This window comes from Staurois parvus, unplaced genomic scaffold (assembly GCF_062004578.1).
Source record: "Staurois parvus isolate SC_StPar_1 unplaced genomic scaffold, SC_StPar_1.0 ptg000224l, whole genome shotgun sequence".
Classification (NCBI taxonomy): domain Eukaryota; kingdom Metazoa; phylum Chordata; class Amphibia; order Anura; family Ranidae; genus Staurois; species Staurois parvus.
In genome coordinates, this window is record NW_028318020.1 from 1,210,333 (window position 1) to 1,230,989 (window position 20,657).

Below are 20,657 nucleotides of genomic sequence, written 5' to 3' on the forward strand. Positions count from 1 at the left end.
GCTGGAACACAGGCTGCATGCAGAGTGGCCTGAAGAAAAAGTTGCGGGCCCAAAAATGGCTGAATGAGGCAGTTTATCCAAAGGCTTAATGGAACTTCTTAGATAGGTTTCAGCAGTTGCAGTAGGGTGAGGCCCGGTTACTGAAAGTCCCAGAAATGAAAAAGGAGGCTCAATTGGCCTGGGCTGAATCAGAACAACTGGTGCAAAGGCAGACTGGACCACATTGGCAGGTGTAGAGACAGACTGGACCACATTGGCAGGTGTAGAGACAGACTAGATGACATCAGCAGGTGTAGAGACAGACTAGACCACATCAGCAGGTGTAGAGACAGACTAGACCACATTGGCAGGTGTAGAGACAGACTAGACCACATCAGCAGGTGTAGAGACAGACTAGACCGCATCAGCAGGTGTAGAGACAGACTAGACCACATTGGCAGGTGTAGAGACAGACTAGACCACATCAGCAGGTGTAGAGACAGACTAGACCGCATCGGCAGGTGTAGAGACAGACTAGACCACATTGGCAAGTGTAGAGACAGACTAGACCACATCAGCAGGTGCAGAGACAGACTAGACCACATCAGCAGGTGTAGAGACAGACTAGACCACATTGGCAAGTGTAGAGACAGACTAGACCACATCAGCAGGTGCAGAGACAGACTAGACCACATCAGCAGGTGTAGAGACAGACTAGACCACATCAGCAGGTGTAGAGACAGACTAGACCGCATCAGCAGGTGTAGAGACAGACTAGACCGCATCAGCAGGTGTAGAGACAGACTAGACCGCATCAGCAGGTGTAGAGACAGACTAGACCGCATCAGCAGGTGTCGCTTGAGGTTGGGGTCTAATGTTTCGTGTGGTTAGGGGTGCTAAGGGGTCAAGAGCGGCTGGCAGCGAGTTGTTATAGACTGTAGTGGCCAGGTCAGGGCAGAACAGGGGAAGGATACTGTCATAAAGTTGGTCAGCTGCAGAGTGGAAGGGGGTAGGGTCCAGGTTGCGGAAGTTTCGGCTGGTGATGGTTTGAAGGGGTAGGTTTTAAGAGGACGAGGAGATGGAGAAGGTGCTGAGGTTGTGGTCAGAGAGGGGAAAATGGGTGTTTGTGAGGTTGTGGGGAGTGCAGCGATGAGAGAACACAAGGTCCAGGGTGTTTCCGTCGGAGTGGGTGGGGGAGTGTATGCACTGTGTGAGTGCAAAAGAAGAGGTTGGGTGGAGGAGTTGGGATGTAGCCGGGTTATTGATGTTAGTAGGGATGTTGAAGTCTCCAAGGATGATGGTGGGCAGCTCAGAGGAGAGAAAGAAGGGTAACCAGGTGGAGAAGTCGTCGAGGAAGCGGGATACGGGTCCAGGGGGCAATAGATAACTGCGATCCTCAGGGGGATTGGAGACAACAGTCAGATGCAGTGGGCCTCAAAGGAGGAGAAGGATAGAGAGGGGGGTTTGGGAGGACTTGGAAAGTGCTCTGTGGTGACAGGAGCATACCAACCCCACCACCTTTTCGAACGCTGGGTCTGGGTGAGTGGGTCCAGGTGAGAGCTCCATAGGAGAGAGCTGCAGGGGAGGTGGAGTCAGTGGTTTGGATCCAGGTTTCGGTGATCACCAGGAGGTTGAGGGAGCGGGAGACAAAGGTTGTGGATGGCGGTAAGTTTGTTGCAAACCGAACGGGCATTCAGGAGTGCACGTGAAATTGGAGGGGTGGTTTTGGGGAGCAGGGGGACCGGTATTAGGTTGAGGGGGTTGCGGCAGTTCATGGAAGTAGGTAGGTGCCTTGTGGGTGAGTGAGGTCCTTTGCTGTTAGGAGGCAAAGAAGGGTAAGAAAGGTGGCATGGGTGCTGGATGACAAGAGCGTGTGATTCTACCATTGGTGGTGTTCGGGGCAGTGGGAGAGTGGAGCAGCAGGAGAAGGTGGTGAGAGCCATAGAGGGGAGAAGGAAGCAGTGAGGGTGTGATGTATAGTTGTGTGGGAGGAGCGGGGGATAGAGAGAAGAGATTTTGGGGACGGAGAAGAGTACGAGGAGGAGGAGTACAGGTGGCATTTTAGGGAGGTAGACTAATTGGCGGACAAGTGAGGTGGAAAGTCTCTCAGGGCGCTTGGTTGTAGATAGTCGGCATGTAGTGGCGTATTTCGTAGCTGTACCTTTCCGTGACAAGAGTTCTCGTGCTTAGGATCAGGATGGGTAGAGTTCTATTCGGCCAGTTGTGGTCAAGGGTAGTGTCAAAGATCACCCTGTCATGGATCCACCCACACGCCACGCCTACAGCGACTAGCTAACTGAGACGCACACGTGCGGCCGTGACAGGCAGGACAAGAGGGGATAAAGGGGACTTAACTTGAATATCTAAAAACCGTATATAAGATCAGCCGTGATACCTTTTCACAGCCCGCACTACCTTTGGCCACCAGTAGATGGAGACTCCACTCCAATCCAGCTGACTGACCACACACTGGCAAATAGGAATCTTACATACAACCTGGTGCACTGATTAGAGTCGAGGACCAGTTTAGTAATTACACCCTCCTAAGGTCCCCCCAGCTACCTACAGCTTGAACCCCAGCATTAATCACCCTTCCACTGTCCACACCCCCCTGCACCAGACACACCACAAAAGGTAGCCTGCCACCACCCAACAGTTTATCCGCAGAATGGTCTGTTGAGACACCACACACACACAGATCTCTGGCAGATCTGTTACCTCTGCAATCTGCATACACTCTGCCCACTCGCAGTGCAGTTGCATACAGATTGGCAATGAGCTTGACCGAGCATTTTAAAGGCACTAAAATACAATACAATCTAACCCAATCTAATCTCTCCAATCTAATCTCTCCGATCTAATCTCTCCAATCTAGTCTCTCCGAAGATATGAGCACGTGCTTAAATACTCAGAAGTTCACTAATTAATTTTAAGATTTAATTTCCCAAAGTGGGCGGTGCATAAAATATGTACAAAATATAAAAAGTTACAGAAAATACAAAAGATATAAGAAGACACACAAATGACTAATTACTATAAAATAAAAAGGGAATAAAAGACAGAATAACACTTTACCCTGCGACTGGAGCAAGCCAGAAAATTAGCAATCCATTGGTCAATCGAACCAGCTCCGCACGAATCACCCATGTCCAAATGTCCGTGTACTCAATTTATTGGGATATGGACATGGGCGGGACATTAGTCTTCGGCCAATTGACTCTGGGGGAGGTGGTCCTGACCTGCCCACAAGAGGTACTGTGTGTGGACCTGCCCAAGTTCAATCGGGCCAAGACTGGCCTGAACACCAAGTCGGGGATTGGATTTCTGACACCAGCGAATCAGTCCGATCGCGACAGTACCAAACACTGTTCGACTGTCATGATCCAGCGCCACCTAACCATTCCATGCATTTTCCTGGTATTTTCCCTAAGCCACAAATATGATTTTGTTTGTGCAAATGCAGTGCACAGCATGCCCTGCACAAAGGGAGCATGTTCATATCTCTCCAACTAATTTTCCAGCTTTATAGGAGATTAAACATACTCCTTTGATGAATGCATGACTATACCTATAGGGCTTTCCACATCTGGCAGCTGCCCTGTCTGCTGTAATTAGTTCCCAAACTGGTTTTCCCAGCAGGTGATAATCTAATTAACACAAAGGTGTCACCTCCAGGAGGCCTGGCTTTAGACTAACTAATGCTAATTGATGACTACTGTCTGTAATGCCTATTCATTTCCCTAATGTCAAGGGACTCAATATACATCCTTAATGAAAAGGGCTGTTCCTGAATACATATTTGTAATGAAAAGGCCTGACCTAATCTAATTACTCAACCTGCTATGGCTATGATTCCATATTTCCACTGATCAAATCTTTCGTGTCCGTTACAAGTAGTCAAGCGTCAGATGGACTGTGGGTCAGGGCAGGGTTGTCCCGGGGTATGCGATGGTAGGCCTCACCAGGTTGAGATCGTCCATTGGGCTCAGCAGGTCCTGGCAGGGTTGCGACGTGGAGGGCGGTGGTAGGCCTCACCAGGCTGGGGTCATGTGCGGGGTTCAGTGGCGTGGAAGTAGGGTTGCCTCATCAGGCTGGGATCATCTGCTGGGTTCAGTGGCATGGAAGTAGGGTTGCAACGTGGAGGGCGATGGTAGGCCTCACCAGATCGAGATCGTCCATTGGGCTCAGCAGGTCCGGGCAGGGTTGCAACGTGGAGGGCGATGGTAGGCCTCATCAGGCTGGGGTCGTCTGCTGGGTTTGGCGGCGTGGAAGTAGGGTTGCGATGTGGAGGGCGATGGTAGGCTTCACCAGGCTGGGGTCATTTGCTTGGTTCAGCGGCATGGAAGCAGGCTCGCTTCTGGTCCTTTAGGGTGATGGAGTCCCAGGCAGAGCGGGCGTAGGCCCCTGGATCTCAGCAACAGGTGGGGCATGTGGGTCCATGACATCCAGGCCAGGAAGATGGCAGCAAAGAAGGCCTGCAGTGGAGGCCTGCAGGAGGGGGCACAGGGGCAACTAGTTCACCCCCTATAGAAAGGGGGCAGATGGGGTAGGCCTCCAGGCCTGTCGAGGCCACTCTTCCATTACGCTGGGCCTCCAGGCCTTATTACCGACTGTGTGGGCCTGGCGTGATCCCCAGAGCCAATGAGGAGGCTGGGGGGCCACACACAGAGCACCCCAGGAGCGGGCCCAATGGAAGGGGGTGGCGCCTCGCTTCGGCCTCGCTCCGGCCATGGCAGCAGGAAAGACCGCGGCTTCACAGGCCGCAAACTGCCAGAGCTCCACCAGAGAGACAACACACCCAGCACCCCTCCTTGGGTGTCAGGCAGGGGCCGCAGGACCTCCGGTGATGTACAAAGTATAAAAAGTTACAGAAAATACAAAAACTACAGCACAGTGGCTAAATGGTGGGGCAGCACAGTGGCTAAATGGTTAGCACTTCCGCCTGGCAGCACTAGGTTCATTGGTTTGAATCCCAGCCACGGCACCACCTGCCTGGAGTTTGCATGTTCTCCCTGTGCCTGCGTGGGTTTCCTCCGGGTGCTCCGGTTTCCTCCCACACTCCAAAGACATGCTGGTAGGTTAATTGGATCCTGTCTAAATTGTCCCTAGTATGTGTATGTATGAATGTGAGTTAGGGACCTTAGATTGTACGCCCCTTGAGGGTTAGGGACTGATGAGAATGTACAATATATATGTAAAGTGCTGCATAAATTGACGGCGCTATATAACTACCTGAAATAAATAAATAAAACTACAAGAAGACACACAAATGACTATTCACTATAATATAAAAGGGAATAAAAGACAGAAATAAAACTTTTACCAAGATTTATCCTGCGACTGGAGCAAGTCAGAGAGTCAGCAATTTGTCAGTCAAATAGAACCGGCTCCATACGAATTACCATGTCCATATCTCCAGTCCTCACTTTATGGGAATATGGACGTGGGCTGGACATGAGTCCTGGGCCAATTGACTCTGGGGGGGTGTTCCTGTACCCGCCCACAGGCTGTTCTGCGTGCTGAACTGCCCAAAGTCAATTGGACCAAGACCGGCTTGAATCACCAAGTCGGGGATTGAATTTCCGACACCAGCGCATCAGTCGAATTGCGACGGTACCAATCACTGTTCCACTATCGCACTCCAGCTACACATAACCATTTCCTGCATTTTCCTGGCATTCTACATAGACACAAATATAGTTTTTATATGCCGATGTAGTCCACAGAGTGCCCCATCAGAACGAAGTATTTTCATCTCTCTGCAACTATTATTTTAGCTTTTATGAGGGATGAAACATACTCCTTTGATCTATGTATGTACTTTTAGAGCTCCCGAGACAGATCGGAGCCCCCCTGGTGTCATGAAGTCGAAACGTCTGCATTTCTCTTTTAAACTTCAGGAAGATGGCAAAGTCTGATTACATATAGTTGACAAAATCTTATTAGCACCCAGGTGCCATTTCCAGCCTGAGGAAGCTCTGTCTCTTTTCAGATGCTAATGAATGAACATATGCCTCTGTCTATGACTGAATATTTCTTTCATGATAAGGACTGAACTAAATTTATGATTACATATTGCTACAGGTCACATTTCAGCTACTCAAATCTGTACATTTATGTCACAGTACTGTCTGGACATTTGGGGGGATTTGTACCGTACTGACATTTGGGGGGATTTGTACTGTCCTGACATTTGGGGGGATTTGCACCGTCTTGACATTTGGGAGGATTTGCACCATCCTGACATTTAGGGGGATTTGTACTGTCTTAACATTTGGGGGGATTTGTACTGTCTTAACATTTGGGGGGATTTGTACTGTCTTAACATTCGGGGGGATTTGTACTGTCTTAACATTCGGGGGGATTTGTACTGTCTTAACATTTGGGGGGATTTGCACCCTCCTGACATTTGAGAGGATTTGTACTGTCCTGGCATTTGGGGGGGGGATTTGTACTGTTTGGACATTTGGGGGGATTTGTACCGTCCTGACATTTTAAGGGCCTCAAGAAATGATGTCGGTACATTAGGATTGGTCAGTTTTCAGTGATTGGTACCATAGTATGTAGACTCTATAACTTTCTCACAGACTATATAATATACACAGATTTTGGCCAAAATGAATGAAGAAAAATTACTTATTTGTAAAATGTTATTACAAAAACTAAGAAAAATGCAATTTTTGCAAAATTTTTAGTCTTTTTTTTTTGTTGATACCTAAAAAACAAAACAAAACAAAAAAAAACACACACAAGCGGTGATTAAATACCACCAAAAGAAAGCTCAATTGGGTGAAAAAAACGATACAAATGTAATATGGGTACAGCATTGCATGATTTGCACGAGTAATTGTCATTCAAAGTGTGAGAGTGCTGACAGCTGAAAATTGTCTGTGGTGGGAAGAAAGTGAAAGTGATAATGAGGGAGGAGTCAATAACCCAATGATGGTGGTCTTCAGGATCAGTCCAGTCTTCATCTTGGTTGTTCTCCCCCCATCCTCACTCTCTGACCTCTGGTGGGGCTCAGCCCCGCTGTTCTTCATGACTAAATCATGGACTAAATAAGGAAGTGCAGTACTTCTTGTGTTGGGAAGATGGCGATGAGTGATAGAGGGGGTGGGGACCCTCGTCCTATAATCCCCTCATCACTGTCCCTCCTATAAAAGACAGTTCTGGTTGTTTCCTCACTCTCTGACTAAGGTCCATGAATAAAGAAATGACCTGGTAGGAGATCAGAGGAGCCATTTCCTAGTGCCCTTGAGGGTGGAATTGTAAGCTCCTCAGAGACCAAGCTGCCTGATGTGGGCGGAGTCCTGGTTTGGGGGAACCAATCAGCTCCTGTCTAGTAATCCTCTTTGTCTTTGTATTTTAGTCCATGGCCGGGAGATGAGGAAAACCTCCGAGGATTGTCTCACTTTGTCTCCAGACTGGAAAGTAGAAGATGAGGACATCACACAGTATAGTCCAGGAGAAAACCCGCCTCCCTCCAATGTCCATCCAGCACCACCCAGTGTAGATGGACCATCGGATTCCTCGTATCCTGAGGAACCTCAGACTGTGCGGGACCGGGCCGGCCTTCCAACAGGGAAGAGCTTCTCCTGTACTGAGTGCGGGAAGTGGTTCCATTTCAAATCCAAACTTAACGTTCATAAAAGATCTCACACAGGGGAGAAGCCGTATTCTTGCCCTAAGTGCGGGAAATGTTTTTCACAAAGGTCCAATCTTTACAGACATCAGAGATCGCATACGGGGCAAAAACCGTATTCTTCTCCTGAGTGTGGGAAATGTGTTTCAAATAAGTCATATCTTTGCACACATCGAAGATGTCACAGGGGGAAGAAGCTGTTTTCCTGTCCTGAGTGCGGGAAATGTTTTTCACAGAAATCCGATCTTTACAGACATCAGAGATGTCACACGGAGGAGAAGCCATATTCCTGTCCTGAGTGTGGGAAATGTTTTTCAAATAAGTCATATCTTTCCACACATCAAAGATGTCACACGGGGGAGAAGCCATTTTCCTGTCCTGAGTGCGGGAAATGTTTTTCACAGCAGTCCCATCTTTACACACATCAGACATGTCACACGGGGGAGAAGCCATATTCCTGTCCTGAGTGCGGGAAATGTTTTTCACAGAAGACCAATCTTTCCAGCCATCAGAGATCTCACACGGGGGAGAAGCCACTTTCCTGTTCTGAGTGCGGCAAATGTTTTTCACAGAAAACTGATCTTTACAGACATCAGAGATGTCACACGGGGGAGAAACCATATTCCTGTCCTGAGTGCGGGAAATGTTTTTCAGTGAAGTCCAGTCTTTACACACATCAGAGATCTCACACAGGGGAGAAGCCATATTCCTGTCCTGAATGCAGGAAATGTTTTTCAGACAAGCCCAATCTTTACAGACATCAGAGATCTCACATGGGGGAGAAGGCATATTCCTGTCCTGTGTGTAGGAAATGTTTTACAAGGAAGTCCAATCTTTACACACACCAGAGATCTCACACGGGGAGAAGCCAGTTTCCTGTCCTGAGTGAGGGAAATGTTCCTCTCTGAAGTCCTGTCTTCCTGTACATCAGGGGTCCCACACAACCCTGGAGGTGTATTAGTGCCTTGAGTGCGGGAAATGTCTTCTAGATGAATGTTGCTGGACATCCCAGCTCTCATGTGGGGAAGAAGTACACCCTGATATACACCTCAGATATACTCCATGGCTGATCTTCATCATGGAAGGAACAGTTGATAAGGAGATGAGAGGCCCCCAAAGACATGGATGAAGTGCAGTAAATGTCGGGGTGCAGAGTGGTCAGTAGATCCTGGAAATGAAGGACACAACTTCAGCCCTTCTTGGGTGTCGGAGTTGCGTTTCCTGATAATGATATAGCGGGTTACAGAGCTAGAAGCCGGGAGAGCCCAGATCTCGTTATCGGGGAACTTTACACAGACAACAAGAACTTCTGAAGTTGATGTCCTTCATTTCAAGGCTCTACAGAACAGTGGTGACCCCGAAGCGTCTCTCTGTCTTCAGTCCATCCTTCTCCCATCCCCCAACAGGAGGGAAGGAGAACTCCGCCCCAAACTAGGGGGGAACTTTCCTCTCATTATTTCCCTTGGCTTCTGTGTGGGTTTGGGTGGTTGGAGGAGTGCGGCACAAGAGAGAACACAGGTTGTTGTTCTATGTCTACATATGGGGTCTGGGTAGAGGGGATCCACCAGAAAATATTTCTACTCTTTGATTTTGTGCAAATCGTTTCTGTTTTCACTTTGAAGGGCGATATTATGTGTGGTTTGTAAAAGGGATTGGCCCAATAGATACCACCCCACTTAGAGAATAGATGAACTACTATGACCAGCATTCATTCAGCCATGTCACATGTTGGGATCTTTTCTACAATACTTTGTTATAATAATGGAACACGTTGTGTATTGTATTGTACACCAATAATAATGACTCCGCCCCCACATTCCAGACAAGGGATCTTCCTGACCAATCGGATTCCTTATTTTACTGTTTCCTGATTTTTTTCTGCAATCTTGTTAAAAGTGAAATTATAATAAAAAATGTATTGAATGAAAAACAAAATGGTGTGTGTGTGCAATGATGACAAAGCTGTGTATCCAGAAACGGCTGGTCGGTGACACTTCCATATACAGCCCAATGAAGTGACAAGGAAGCCCTAGAACCCTTTGGAGGAACCCTGGCTGAGAAAGGCTGGACTAGGCAGTCACATATCTCTGCCCCCCTTGCAGGGTTCCCAACCCTCCGTGACTTTTATTACTGACACAACATGAACATTTACTGACGGAGGACATGTTTTTCCTGACATCCTGAAAAATGACAGAACTCCTGTTAGGATGTCAGACGATGGATATTGAATCCATATAACAGGACATGTGATCACTGACAATCCCCAGAACAAGCCATCTGCCTGGTTTACACCTAATAATTCAATCCATGGTGACCACAAATCAGCCCAACGCAGACACATGAAAACCAAGTTCTGCTCGGCATGCCATGGAGAGTAATGGGCACGGTCAGATGGGAGGGGCTTAGAAGAGGATGATGTCACAGACCCGCCCCCTGATCACCTACCTCTAAATGAAGAAAGCAGCTGATTGGGTGAGTACACATTGCTGTGACCTCCATGCTTAGCTTCACAGTGCAGCAATTTTACCTTCACATGCCGAGTCTCACAGGTGGCACCGCCTGTCATCCATTGTGCTGAAATGTCATTGCAGCAACTCAGAATGGTCCTCAGTAGTCTGTATGGCCCCCATGTGCTTGTATTCATGCCTGACAACGTCGGGGGAGGGTCCTAATAAGATATCACCAGCAAGACTCCCATCATCCATCCACTACACATCTGCATCAGAGGCTGGTCAGGAGCTCTGAGGAAAGGGATTCATCCCTGAAACGCGTCAGCCATTTGACCGCACTGACACTTGGAACACCTTGCTTGCCGTTGTGGCCATCGTCATTATGCAAATGATTTTTAGATACATGCTTCATCCGTGAGTCTGGTTTTATTTTTCACTCCTTTCAATAAACCTTGGATAATGCACAAGGTGTGTGCGCACCTGTTTATTCTCTATCTAGTGGCTGATCTCCCCGTCTGAGGAGGGCTGCACCCCTGAAGCATTTCCTTTGGTTGTCGCTGTCCTGGTTCCCTTGGCTTCCCTTTTGGCTGTGCATATCCTGAGGCGCTGGAGAGTACATACGATATCCGGTTTGGTTGCAACCTGGTGGCGTCGGATGGACCAAAACATGATATCCTAGAGCTGTTCTGTTGGATTTAGGTCAGGTAAGTGAAAGGATTGATTTTCTTATCCCCTCAGAGACCCCCGGTCTGTGGAGAGATTCCTGGTTTATCAGCAGAATTCTGGGAAGACCCCGGAACATGGAAATAATGGCAGCTTATGTTCAGAGATGTTGAAAGTTTATTAGACATTACTAAGATTATATAGGATACAGAAATAATAAGGGGGGGGAGCGAGTTCTAAAACTGTAATTGTAAGTTTCCATCATGAGCTGACTACATGAAACATGACATATACATTTCTTGGTATAAACTGTTTCTGCTAGTTTTCTGAGAAATAGCCGGGCAAAGAAAACTTCAGGGGCATGTTATCTTTTGTTGATACATCCTTCAGCAAACTAAAACAGTTCCATTAAACTTCTAATATATCTGCAAAAACCTAACTTAATACTTAAAATGGCGTACATCAACACAATGGAGGTTCTCTAGATCCTTTCAATCCCCTCTTAGATCATGAACATGATCTCAATTCTTTACCTCATTCATCTTTTTGTACATAGCCAGATAACCTTCATTTGTATTTTGCGTCTTGGTAGCTCTAGCAATGCAATATAATAAGCATTTAAAACATAGATATAAAAATAAAACAAAAAACAATATCATGACTATTCTTACAGCGATACCTTTCATTCATGAAAAGATGGAACCAAATCCTGATCCTAGCCAATCAAAAGGAGTCCATCCATCTTTTCCTATAGCTCTAGCTTCTTCCATTAAACCATCTACCTGTTCCCTGTGTTGCTTTATTATTTCATAATAATCTGGAACAGTCATTGTGGTATTATATATCCAAGTACAACATTCAGAATCCTCTGTCATCTCACACAGACCTGTCAGAGCAGCACTCATGCTTTCAATAGCTAATTCTTACATCTCCAGCTGTTCTCTAATAGCTCTGGTCTCGGTATTTAGCAACCCCATGTCCTTAGAGTTCCTCTCCAGTATATCATCAATAATGTTTGTGTCATTATTTATTTTGTTCATGAGTGTTATTCCCCATCCCGTGTAGGTAGGGAACCATGACCAAACCTTATCACCTGTAGAGAATAGATCTACCTTTTCTTGTTTGGTTTCCCTTCTCTGTCTCAGAGTTAGTTGGTGTTTTGGGTATGTACTGGCTTTTACCTGGTGTTCCTTCTGGTCTATAGCTGCCATGATTGGCACTAATTGGGCTACATAGCACCAGCCCTGGACATTACTCGGTATCCAAGGGTAACAGATCTTACCACAACAGATATAGGTATTGTTTCCCAAGGAGATCTGCAATTTTTGTATTGCAGAGTGAAATTCAGGGCTGACAACAAGTGTGAAATACAAAAAAAAGTTTTCCAAACATAGCTTTCCCCACATTATCTTGTATCCCTTCTAAACTTTCATTCAGGGCTCTACCATTTACTTGCCAGAGTTTCACAGAAGTTCCATCCCTCCTTCCAGGATCAGATATATTTAATATGGACTGAGAGCACATTCCCTTTCCCTTGTGGGAAGTATTCCCCAGTCTAAAACACCAATCGGGGAGTTGAGTGACTCCCAGAGTTGGAAAAGATATGGCAGCATTAGAAGTAATATTGGTCAAACCAATACTTACATTCCCTGTTATTAACAAAAATATTTTGACTGGAGCGGCCAGAAGAGGAATTTCATATGTGCTCGGATGTAACTTACTACAGATCCAACATTTATCAGAACCTGACTTTTGAGCATAAGCAGATTTAAACTGCATCATCAACATTTTCCTGAAAAAGGATTGTTCTCTTCAAAACTTCTTTTTGACTTTCTTTCACTTTTGGTTATCTAGGTCTCATTTAAATCTAGTCCTTGACCACAGATACCTTTTATTAGGCCCAAGTCCTCAGGGTGATAAATACAATTAGTTATGATCCATACTGGCAGGAAAAAGAGCAGAGTCAGTGTGATCAATAGGACCCAGATCTTCAAAGCACCATGAGGGGCAGTAAGGAATGTCATCTTCAGGGCCTTTTTCACTGACTTCACCCGCTCTTCGAGGATTTTCCTCTCATACTTCACCTCCTTTTCCATCTCGTGTTTCTCAGGTGCTTGGTTCACCTTCTTCACTCGACTAGCATGGATCCAGGACTGGGAATTCTCCACCAGAACAGCCGTTCTGGTAACCGCTATCACCGTAGTAGGCGGTCCAAAGGGGTAGCCTTGCTTCTTGTCTTTAGCGAGTTGGCGGACCACTACGACATCTCCCACTTGGAAAAGGTGTGTTGGTTCCTGAAAAGATAAAGGAGAGGTGCGAGCAACATTTCTATCTGATCTAAAGTCTGAATCAATTTTCTCACATATTCTTGTTGTACCAGGTCAAGGTCCCCTCTTTCTTTTTTTTGTTTACAAACGATTTTATTGTACATGAGTAGACAGTAAAACAACAGCACAGTATGAAAGTGATATTGTCAACAAAAATAAGGCATATTTGAAATGTACAATACATAAAAGTATATTAACATAAAAAAGAAGATAGAGGAAAAAAGGAAGTTATGAGTGCATGAGATACATAAATGATAAAATAGATTGAGTGATACGTCTATCAACAATACATGTCAGCCAATCTTTACCGGGGATGTTGTCAATCATGCAATAAATGTCTACAATCCTTCCATGACTCCCATTTTTTATTGTATAAGTACATCTTATCCAGTAGTGTATAATGAATACGTTCCATAAGCATTACAGCGTCAATTCTGTGTAAAACGGAGTCCAAGGGTACAACATGCAGGGCAATGGACCATAAAGTGGCAATACATAATGTATGTAGCAATCTCAGAGTGGCATCAGGGACCCCTGGGATATGAACCCCCAATAAACAGGTCTGTATGGACAATTGTATCGGGTTGCCCGATAGTGAGGTAGCCACCTCAGATATCTTACGCCAGATCAAAGATATGTTCGGGCAATCCCAAAATATATGGACCAGAGTACCTGTAAGGCCACAGCCCCGGAAACATAAAGGGGATGTTTGTGGAAACAATGTATGTAGTCTTGACGGGGTATAATACCATCTGGTTAAAACTTTAAGGGCCGTCTCACGAACCGAAAGAGATCTAGAGCTCTTGCATATATTATCCACCATAGAATCCCAATCCTCATCCGAAAAAGTGATACCACAATCCTCCTCCCACCTTCGTCTGTACAAAGGGGGAGCATGAAAAAGACAGATCAAAAATTGGTGATAAAGAACTGAAATAAGACCCCCACCTCTGGGAGAGTCACGGCTGATACGCTCAAAAAAAGAGATCGGAGAAGATGGGGTAAGGCCAAAGTGCGCATTAAAAAAGTGCCTAATCTGTCTATAACGGAGGTACTCACGAAGAGGAACATCAAATAACACACGCAGCATATTGAAGGTAATGTAAGATCCTCCTCTTTGGAAATCAGATAATCTGATAAAGAATCGATCATACCACCAACGAAATATGTGAGGGGAAGAAAAGGCTACAACAAAAGTAGGATCACCAAAAAATGACACACCTGTGGGAATATGGGAGACTAAACTCAATTTAGCCTTGTATCTGGACCAAAGTGTCAGCGAGTGGGTCACTATAGAGTTATGAAAAGTAAGCGATCGGGGGGAGATTTTAGACCATAAAATTCCCGGTAAATAAAAAGGACGTATCGACTGAGACTCAAACTTGATCCACGGGATTTGAGAGTTAATAATAGCCCACTGTGATAATTGCGCAAAACGAGCCGAGAGGTAATATAGCCAAAAGTTAGGAAGACCGAGACCTCCCGTCCGTTGTGAACGATACAAAATGGATGAGGCAAAACGTGGATGCTTATTTCCCCAAATAAAATTGTTAATAGTCCGCTGAAAGTGATCCAAAAACGTTTTTGAGACCGGAACTGGAAGTGCTCTAAAAAGATAAAGCAGTTTGGGCAAAATATTCATTTTAACCGCCGTGACTCTACCCAGAAAGGAGATATGATAACCGTGCCAGATCTTCAGTAGAGTAGAGAGACGCGATACACATGATGGATAATTAGCCGTAAACATATCCAAGTATCTGGGAGTGAGGTTAATCCCCAGATAGGATATCCTGTCCTTGACCCAGCGAAATGGAAAGAACTACTGAGAGATGCACTGAGGGAGTCAGGAACATTAACAGGCATGATCACAGATTTGGTAAAATTAACGGTGAGACCTGACAATTTGGCAAAATCGTTCAATACAGCACACAAGTTAGGTAAAGAAGTCAACAGGTTAGTAATAAAAAGCATAACATCATCAGCATACATGCTCAGCTTAAAATGTGAAACTAATAATGAATAGCCAGAAATGTCCGAATGTGATTTAATTGCCAATGCCACAGGTTCCAACACCAGCGCAAATAAAAGCGGCGAAAGAGGACAGCCCTGGCGGGTACCTCTACCCAATGTAAAAAAGTCAGAGTTACAGCCAGGAAGCCTTATTCTTGTTTTAGGAGAGTTGTATAGGGCATGTATGCCTGCCAAAAACCCATCACTGAAGCCCATTTTCTGTAGCAAGGAGAACAAGTAGGGCCAAAGAACACTGTCAAAGGCCTTGTTTATATCCAAACTCATCAACAGAACCTCTTTGGAATGTAAATTGGCATCTTGAATAACGTTTAGAGCGAGACGAATGTTATCAGTAATAAATCTGTCAGGAATAAAACCCGACTGGTCTGGAGAGACCAAAGAGGAGATGATAGGGGCCAACCGGTCCGCCAAAATACGGCTAAATATTTTTAGATCGTTATTCATGACCGAGATTGGTCTATAGTTTTGTGGCAAACAGTGGTCTTTCTGTCGCTTGGGTATTAGAGACATGTTAGCCAACAACATCTCCTCGGGGAACTTACCCCCCTGCAAAACATCATTAAATAAAGTTATCAAGTATGGAGCAAATATAGAGGTGAAATGTTTATAATAGCTAGCGGTAAATCCGTCAGGACCCGGTGCAGTAGAGCGTTTGAGCGCGCTTATCGCACATGTTATTTCCTCTAAAGTACAGGGGGCATTAAGAGAGACAATCTGAGAAGGTGTAAGAGCAGGGAGGGGTATAGAATCCAGCCATGAATCTGATAGAGAAACAGAATCTGACTGCGGAGGAGCTAGTAGCTTAGAATAAAAATTTTCGAAAATACCCAAGACTTCCTGAGGTAGAGATGAAATAGCACCTGAATTAGTACGCAATTTATACACGTGTGGGGGGCGCAGAGAGTGGTTCAATTTCCTTGCAAACATGGTAGATGCCGAGTTACTATGTAATAGGAACGAGGCCTTCGACCAGCGGAGGGCCTTTTCAGTTTTTTGGGAAAGCAGGGAATTCAGTTCTAAGCGCTTTTGGGACAGTAGCTGTTTATTAAGTAGAGATGGATTAGCGACATGGCTTCTATAGTGTGCTTCTAATTCTCGGGTTAGAAGTAGTATTTGCTGCCAACGTTTTCTATTTCTGGATGAGGCCATGGAGATAAGTCGGCCTCGTAGGACCGCCTTGTGGGCTACCCAGAGTGTGGCTGGGGAAATATCAGGAGTTGAATTAGATTGAAAGTATTCCTGAAGAGATGTAATCACCTCCTGGCGAGAGTCAATATCAGTGAGCATAGAGTCATTAAGTCTCCAAGAGAAGGGAGTAGGTGCCAATCCCACAAACGTGATAGATAAGGCCATAATACTGTGATCCGACCAGGGGCTCAAATGAATGCAAGCTATCCTAGAATTAGCTAGTAAAATCGGGGTACAATATATGTAGTCTAATCTAGCATAAGAGTCATGAGGGTGGGAATAAAATGTGTAATCCCTGGCTCCTATGTTGTGTGCTCTCCAGGCATCCACCAACTGGAGGGCATCTAGTTTCTTAGTAAGGGATTTTGGGAAAGCCTGGGAAGAGTGCGAGGGGGAACTACGGACTAAAAGAGGATTTGCCACCAGATTAAAATCCCCACCCACCAATAGATGGGGGGACAAAAACCTATCCAGAGCAGCAAAAAATTTTGAAAAAAAGGTAGTTTGTGCCGAATTCGGTGCATAGACATTAGCAATAGTAAGTTCTCGACCTGAAAGGATGCCTTTAAGAATGATAAACCTACTGTCTGGATCACGATACACATGTTGAACCTCAAAGGGGAATGAGTTATGTAGAAAGATGGCCACGCCCCTACTCTTGGAGGAATGAAGGGTATAATACCCCTGCCTATAAGATCTATGAAAATATGTCGGGTGCTTTGTGGCTGCAAAATGTGTTTCCTGTAATAAGATGATCTTGGCTCCCAGTCGTTTATATTGAAGAAAGGCTGTTTTGCGCTTGTTTGGCGAATTGAAACCCTGGACATTATGCAAAATACATTGAATTACCATAGTAAACATAGCTTGTTACTATCATCATAAAAGTACACACTGCAGGGATATCCCCTAAAATTATTTGGCTAGACATAGAAATCCGCAGGTCTACATCAGACAGACGTACAGGTGGCAGAACCAGCCTAGGGGACCCCCCGGCCCCAACATGGGGGCCGTGATGTCCACAGACCGACACAACACCATCCTCATGCACTAAAGTTTTGAGAAAAGAGAATACAAAAAACAATGGAGAGGAGATTTTAATAGCTCCTACAATTAAGAGGGTAACTGAAGAACATGGATCAGGCTGAAAATTTGTCATACCTGATAAAACAAAAAGTTCAAATATTAAGGGGACAAATGGGCCCAGACCCTGTCTCCCTAAAACATGGAAAACGGAGCTGCCACCCCTCAGTCGGGCAGCGACACCTCCGGCCATGTCAGGAGGCAGGGTGGGGAAACGCGTCGAAGAGTTGTGAAACCATAAATTAATGGGCGTAATTAGGAGGGTCCGAAGACCCTTGTTATACCTTAACTCGTCCAGCTATCAATGCAAGGCACACATAATACTCAGAATTACAAAATTATCACAGCAGTATCCATAGAAATACACATCCTGACAACGTAAGATATAAAGAGCAAAATCCCTGTGTCCCAATTCTTGGTAAAGTCAGAAAAGACAATAGGCAGGACCAAGGACTGTCAAACAATAGGTATTAGGCAAGTGAGAATGGACCTGTCAACCCGGATCCTGTCTGACTCTCCTTCTATCCCTCCGTGGAGATGGGGTATGCCAAATGGGAGAGGTACGAGGGGTGGAGGGTGGACGTTGAGGTGATGGGGCATCCGCTAGGCCTAACACGAAGTCACGTGTTTGAGTGACGTAACGCGTAGATACGCCAGTGGGAGGAGCTTCTTACGATCGACGGCCTGACGTCATATCCGGCGTGGGCGCCATCTTGGTGCTCCGTTTTCCGAATACAGTACACCCTTGGAGTGGTGTAAAGGCTTGCTTGTCTGAAGATCTGTGTAAGTAGGCTCTTAGTTTCTTTTAAAAATAAATAAAAGGTTTTACACTATATAAGTCTCTCTTGCCTCACTGGTGACCGTATTGGAGAGCCATTACCGGAGAGACACCACGGATACCAACGATTGCTGAGGCTTACCATCTAGTGCTGAGGCTAACCAGGAGGAGTGAGTTACATCATTACTGCCAGAGGGATCCACCTGTTATCTGGAGGAATATTACAGTTACTACCCAAGGCTCTTTGGTCCCTGGGGGCCTGAGCAGGAAGGTGAGGGGGCACCCCAGCCTTAGAGGATTGGCACATTGCAGCTCACACCTGCATGAAGTCTGTGTGATTCACCAAGGACAATATTCACCATATGTTTCCTGTCACTCCAATGCATGATACTCTCATAGCCGTCCACCTCACCCTACACTAATGTCAGTTTTATGTGTTTATTCTTATTGTATCGCTTGTTTGTTAGTATAGCGCCGTATTAATTGGTTTATATACTTTAGTTGATGATTTTGGTGCTGTGGCACCTTTAATACAGGCTGCTTAAATTATCTACATTTATATTGTGGCGCAGGAGATTGTTTCTCTACTAGACTCTATAACTCTCCTACACACTGAATCATAGACACTGATTGGGGTTATTGTACCCAAGAAATGGCGCAGAATACACCTTTGTCTACATTTATAAGGAAAGACCATTTATTTGTAAAAACAAGAAACAAGCAAAAATGGTAAAAAGTGGTGTTTAAATACCACCAAAATAAATATCTATTTGTGTGAAAAAATTACAAAAATATAATTTGGGTACAATGTTGCATGACTGTATAATTGTCATTCAAAGTGTGAGAGCGCTGATAGTTACCAGTCAGCCTAGGCAGGAAGGGGGTGGAAGTGTCCGGTATACAGGAGGTAGAACCATTTTTTTTTAAAAAGACCTGCAAGTGTTTGTGAAATCTCCCACCACAAAATGTACTCAGCCAATCACAGGGCAGGACTCCATTTTTATTCTTCTCCTGCTATCAATGGCCAACCCGGTCCCACACTTCATCCATGTCTTTGGGGACCTCTGATCTCCTTATGAACTGTTTCTTCCATGATGAAGATCAGCCATGGAGTATATCTGAGGTGTATATCAGGGGGTGCTTCTTCCCCACATGAGAGCTGGGATGTCCAGCAACATTCATCTAGAAGACATTTCCTGCACTCAAGGCACTAATACACCTCCAGGGTTGTGTGGGACCCCTGATGTACAGGAAGACAGGACTTCAGTGAGGAACATTTCCCTCACTCAGGACAGGAAAGTGGCTTCTCTCCCGTGTGAGATCTTTGATGTTTATGAAGACTGGACGTCTGTGAAAAACATTTCCCACACTCAGGACAGCAGTACGGCTTCTCCCCTGTGTGAGATCGCTGATGTGTGTAAAGATTGGAAGACTTTGTAAAACATTTCCCGCACTCAGGACAGAAATAAGGCTTCTCCCCTGTGTGAGATCTCTGATGTGTGTAAAGATTGGACTTATCTGAAAAACACTTTCCACACTCAGGACAGGAATATGGCTTCTCCCCGGTGTGAGATCTCTGATGTGTGCAAAGACTGGACTTCTGTGAAAAACTTTTCCCACACTCAGGACAGGAATACGGTTTATCTCCCGTGTGAGATTTCTGATGTGTGTAAAGACTGGACTTCTGTGAAAAACTTTTCCCACACTCAGGACAGGAATGCAGCTTCTCTCCCGTGTGAGATCTCTGATGTGTGTAAAGACGGGTCTTCCTTGAAAAACATTTCCCGCACTCAGGACAGGAATACGGCTTCTCCCCCGTGTGAGATCTTTTATGCACATTAAGTTTGTATTTAGAACAGAAACCCTTCCCACACTCAGTACAGGAGAAGCTCTTCCCTGTTGGAAGGCCGGCCTGGTCCTGCACAGTCTGAGGTTCCTCATGATACGAGGAATCCGATGGTCCATCTACACTGGGTGGTGCCGGATGGACATTGGAGGGAGCCGGGTTTTCTCCTGGACTATACTGTGTGATGTCCTCATCTTCTACTTTCCAGTCTGGAGACAAAGTGAGACAATCCTCGGAGGTTTTCCTCATCTCCCGGCCATGGACTAAAATACAAAGACAAAGAGGATTACTAGACAGGAGCTGATTGGTTCCCCCAAACCAGGACTCCGCCCACATCAGGCAGCTTGGTCTCTGAGGAGCTTACAATTCCACCCTCAAGGGAACTAGGAAATGGCTCCTCTGATCTCCTACCAGGTCATTTCTTTATTCATGGACCTTAGTCAGAGAGTGAGGAAACAACCAGAACTGTGTTTTATAGGAGGGACAGTGATGAGGGGATTATAGGACGAGGGTCCCCACCCCCTCTATCACTCATCATGACAGAGGCATGCCTGTGTTAGCAACATCACGGGAACATATGCCCAGCAATCATCTTTGCAGTCATGGATTTTCTCCTGTTGCCCCTTTACTACACTTTCCAGTTCGGAACATTTTTCTTGGTAGGCTATAGCGG

The 20,657-nt window shown here is 45.6% G+C and overlaps 1 protein-coding gene and 1 pseudogene across 1 annotated transcript in view; one reads left to right on the top strand and one right to left on the bottom strand.

Moving 5' to 3' along the window:
- Positions 1-9,556, top strand: part of LOC149460606 (uncharacterized) — a 345,151-nt gene extending 335,595 nt beyond the window's left edge. Inside the window, exon 9 of the mRNA XM_089679458.1 lies at positions 7,354-9,556. Coding sequence (XP_089535584.1) covers positions 7,354-8,529 — 1,176 coding nt within the window. The 3' untranslated portion in view covers positions 8,530-9,556. The remainder of the gene's footprint in view (positions 1-7,353) is intronic.
- Positions 9,557-18,548: 8,992 nt separating this feature from the next.
- Positions 18,549-20,657, bottom strand: part of LOC149460620 (uncharacterized) — a 67,989-nt pseudogene continuing 65,880 nt past the window's right edge.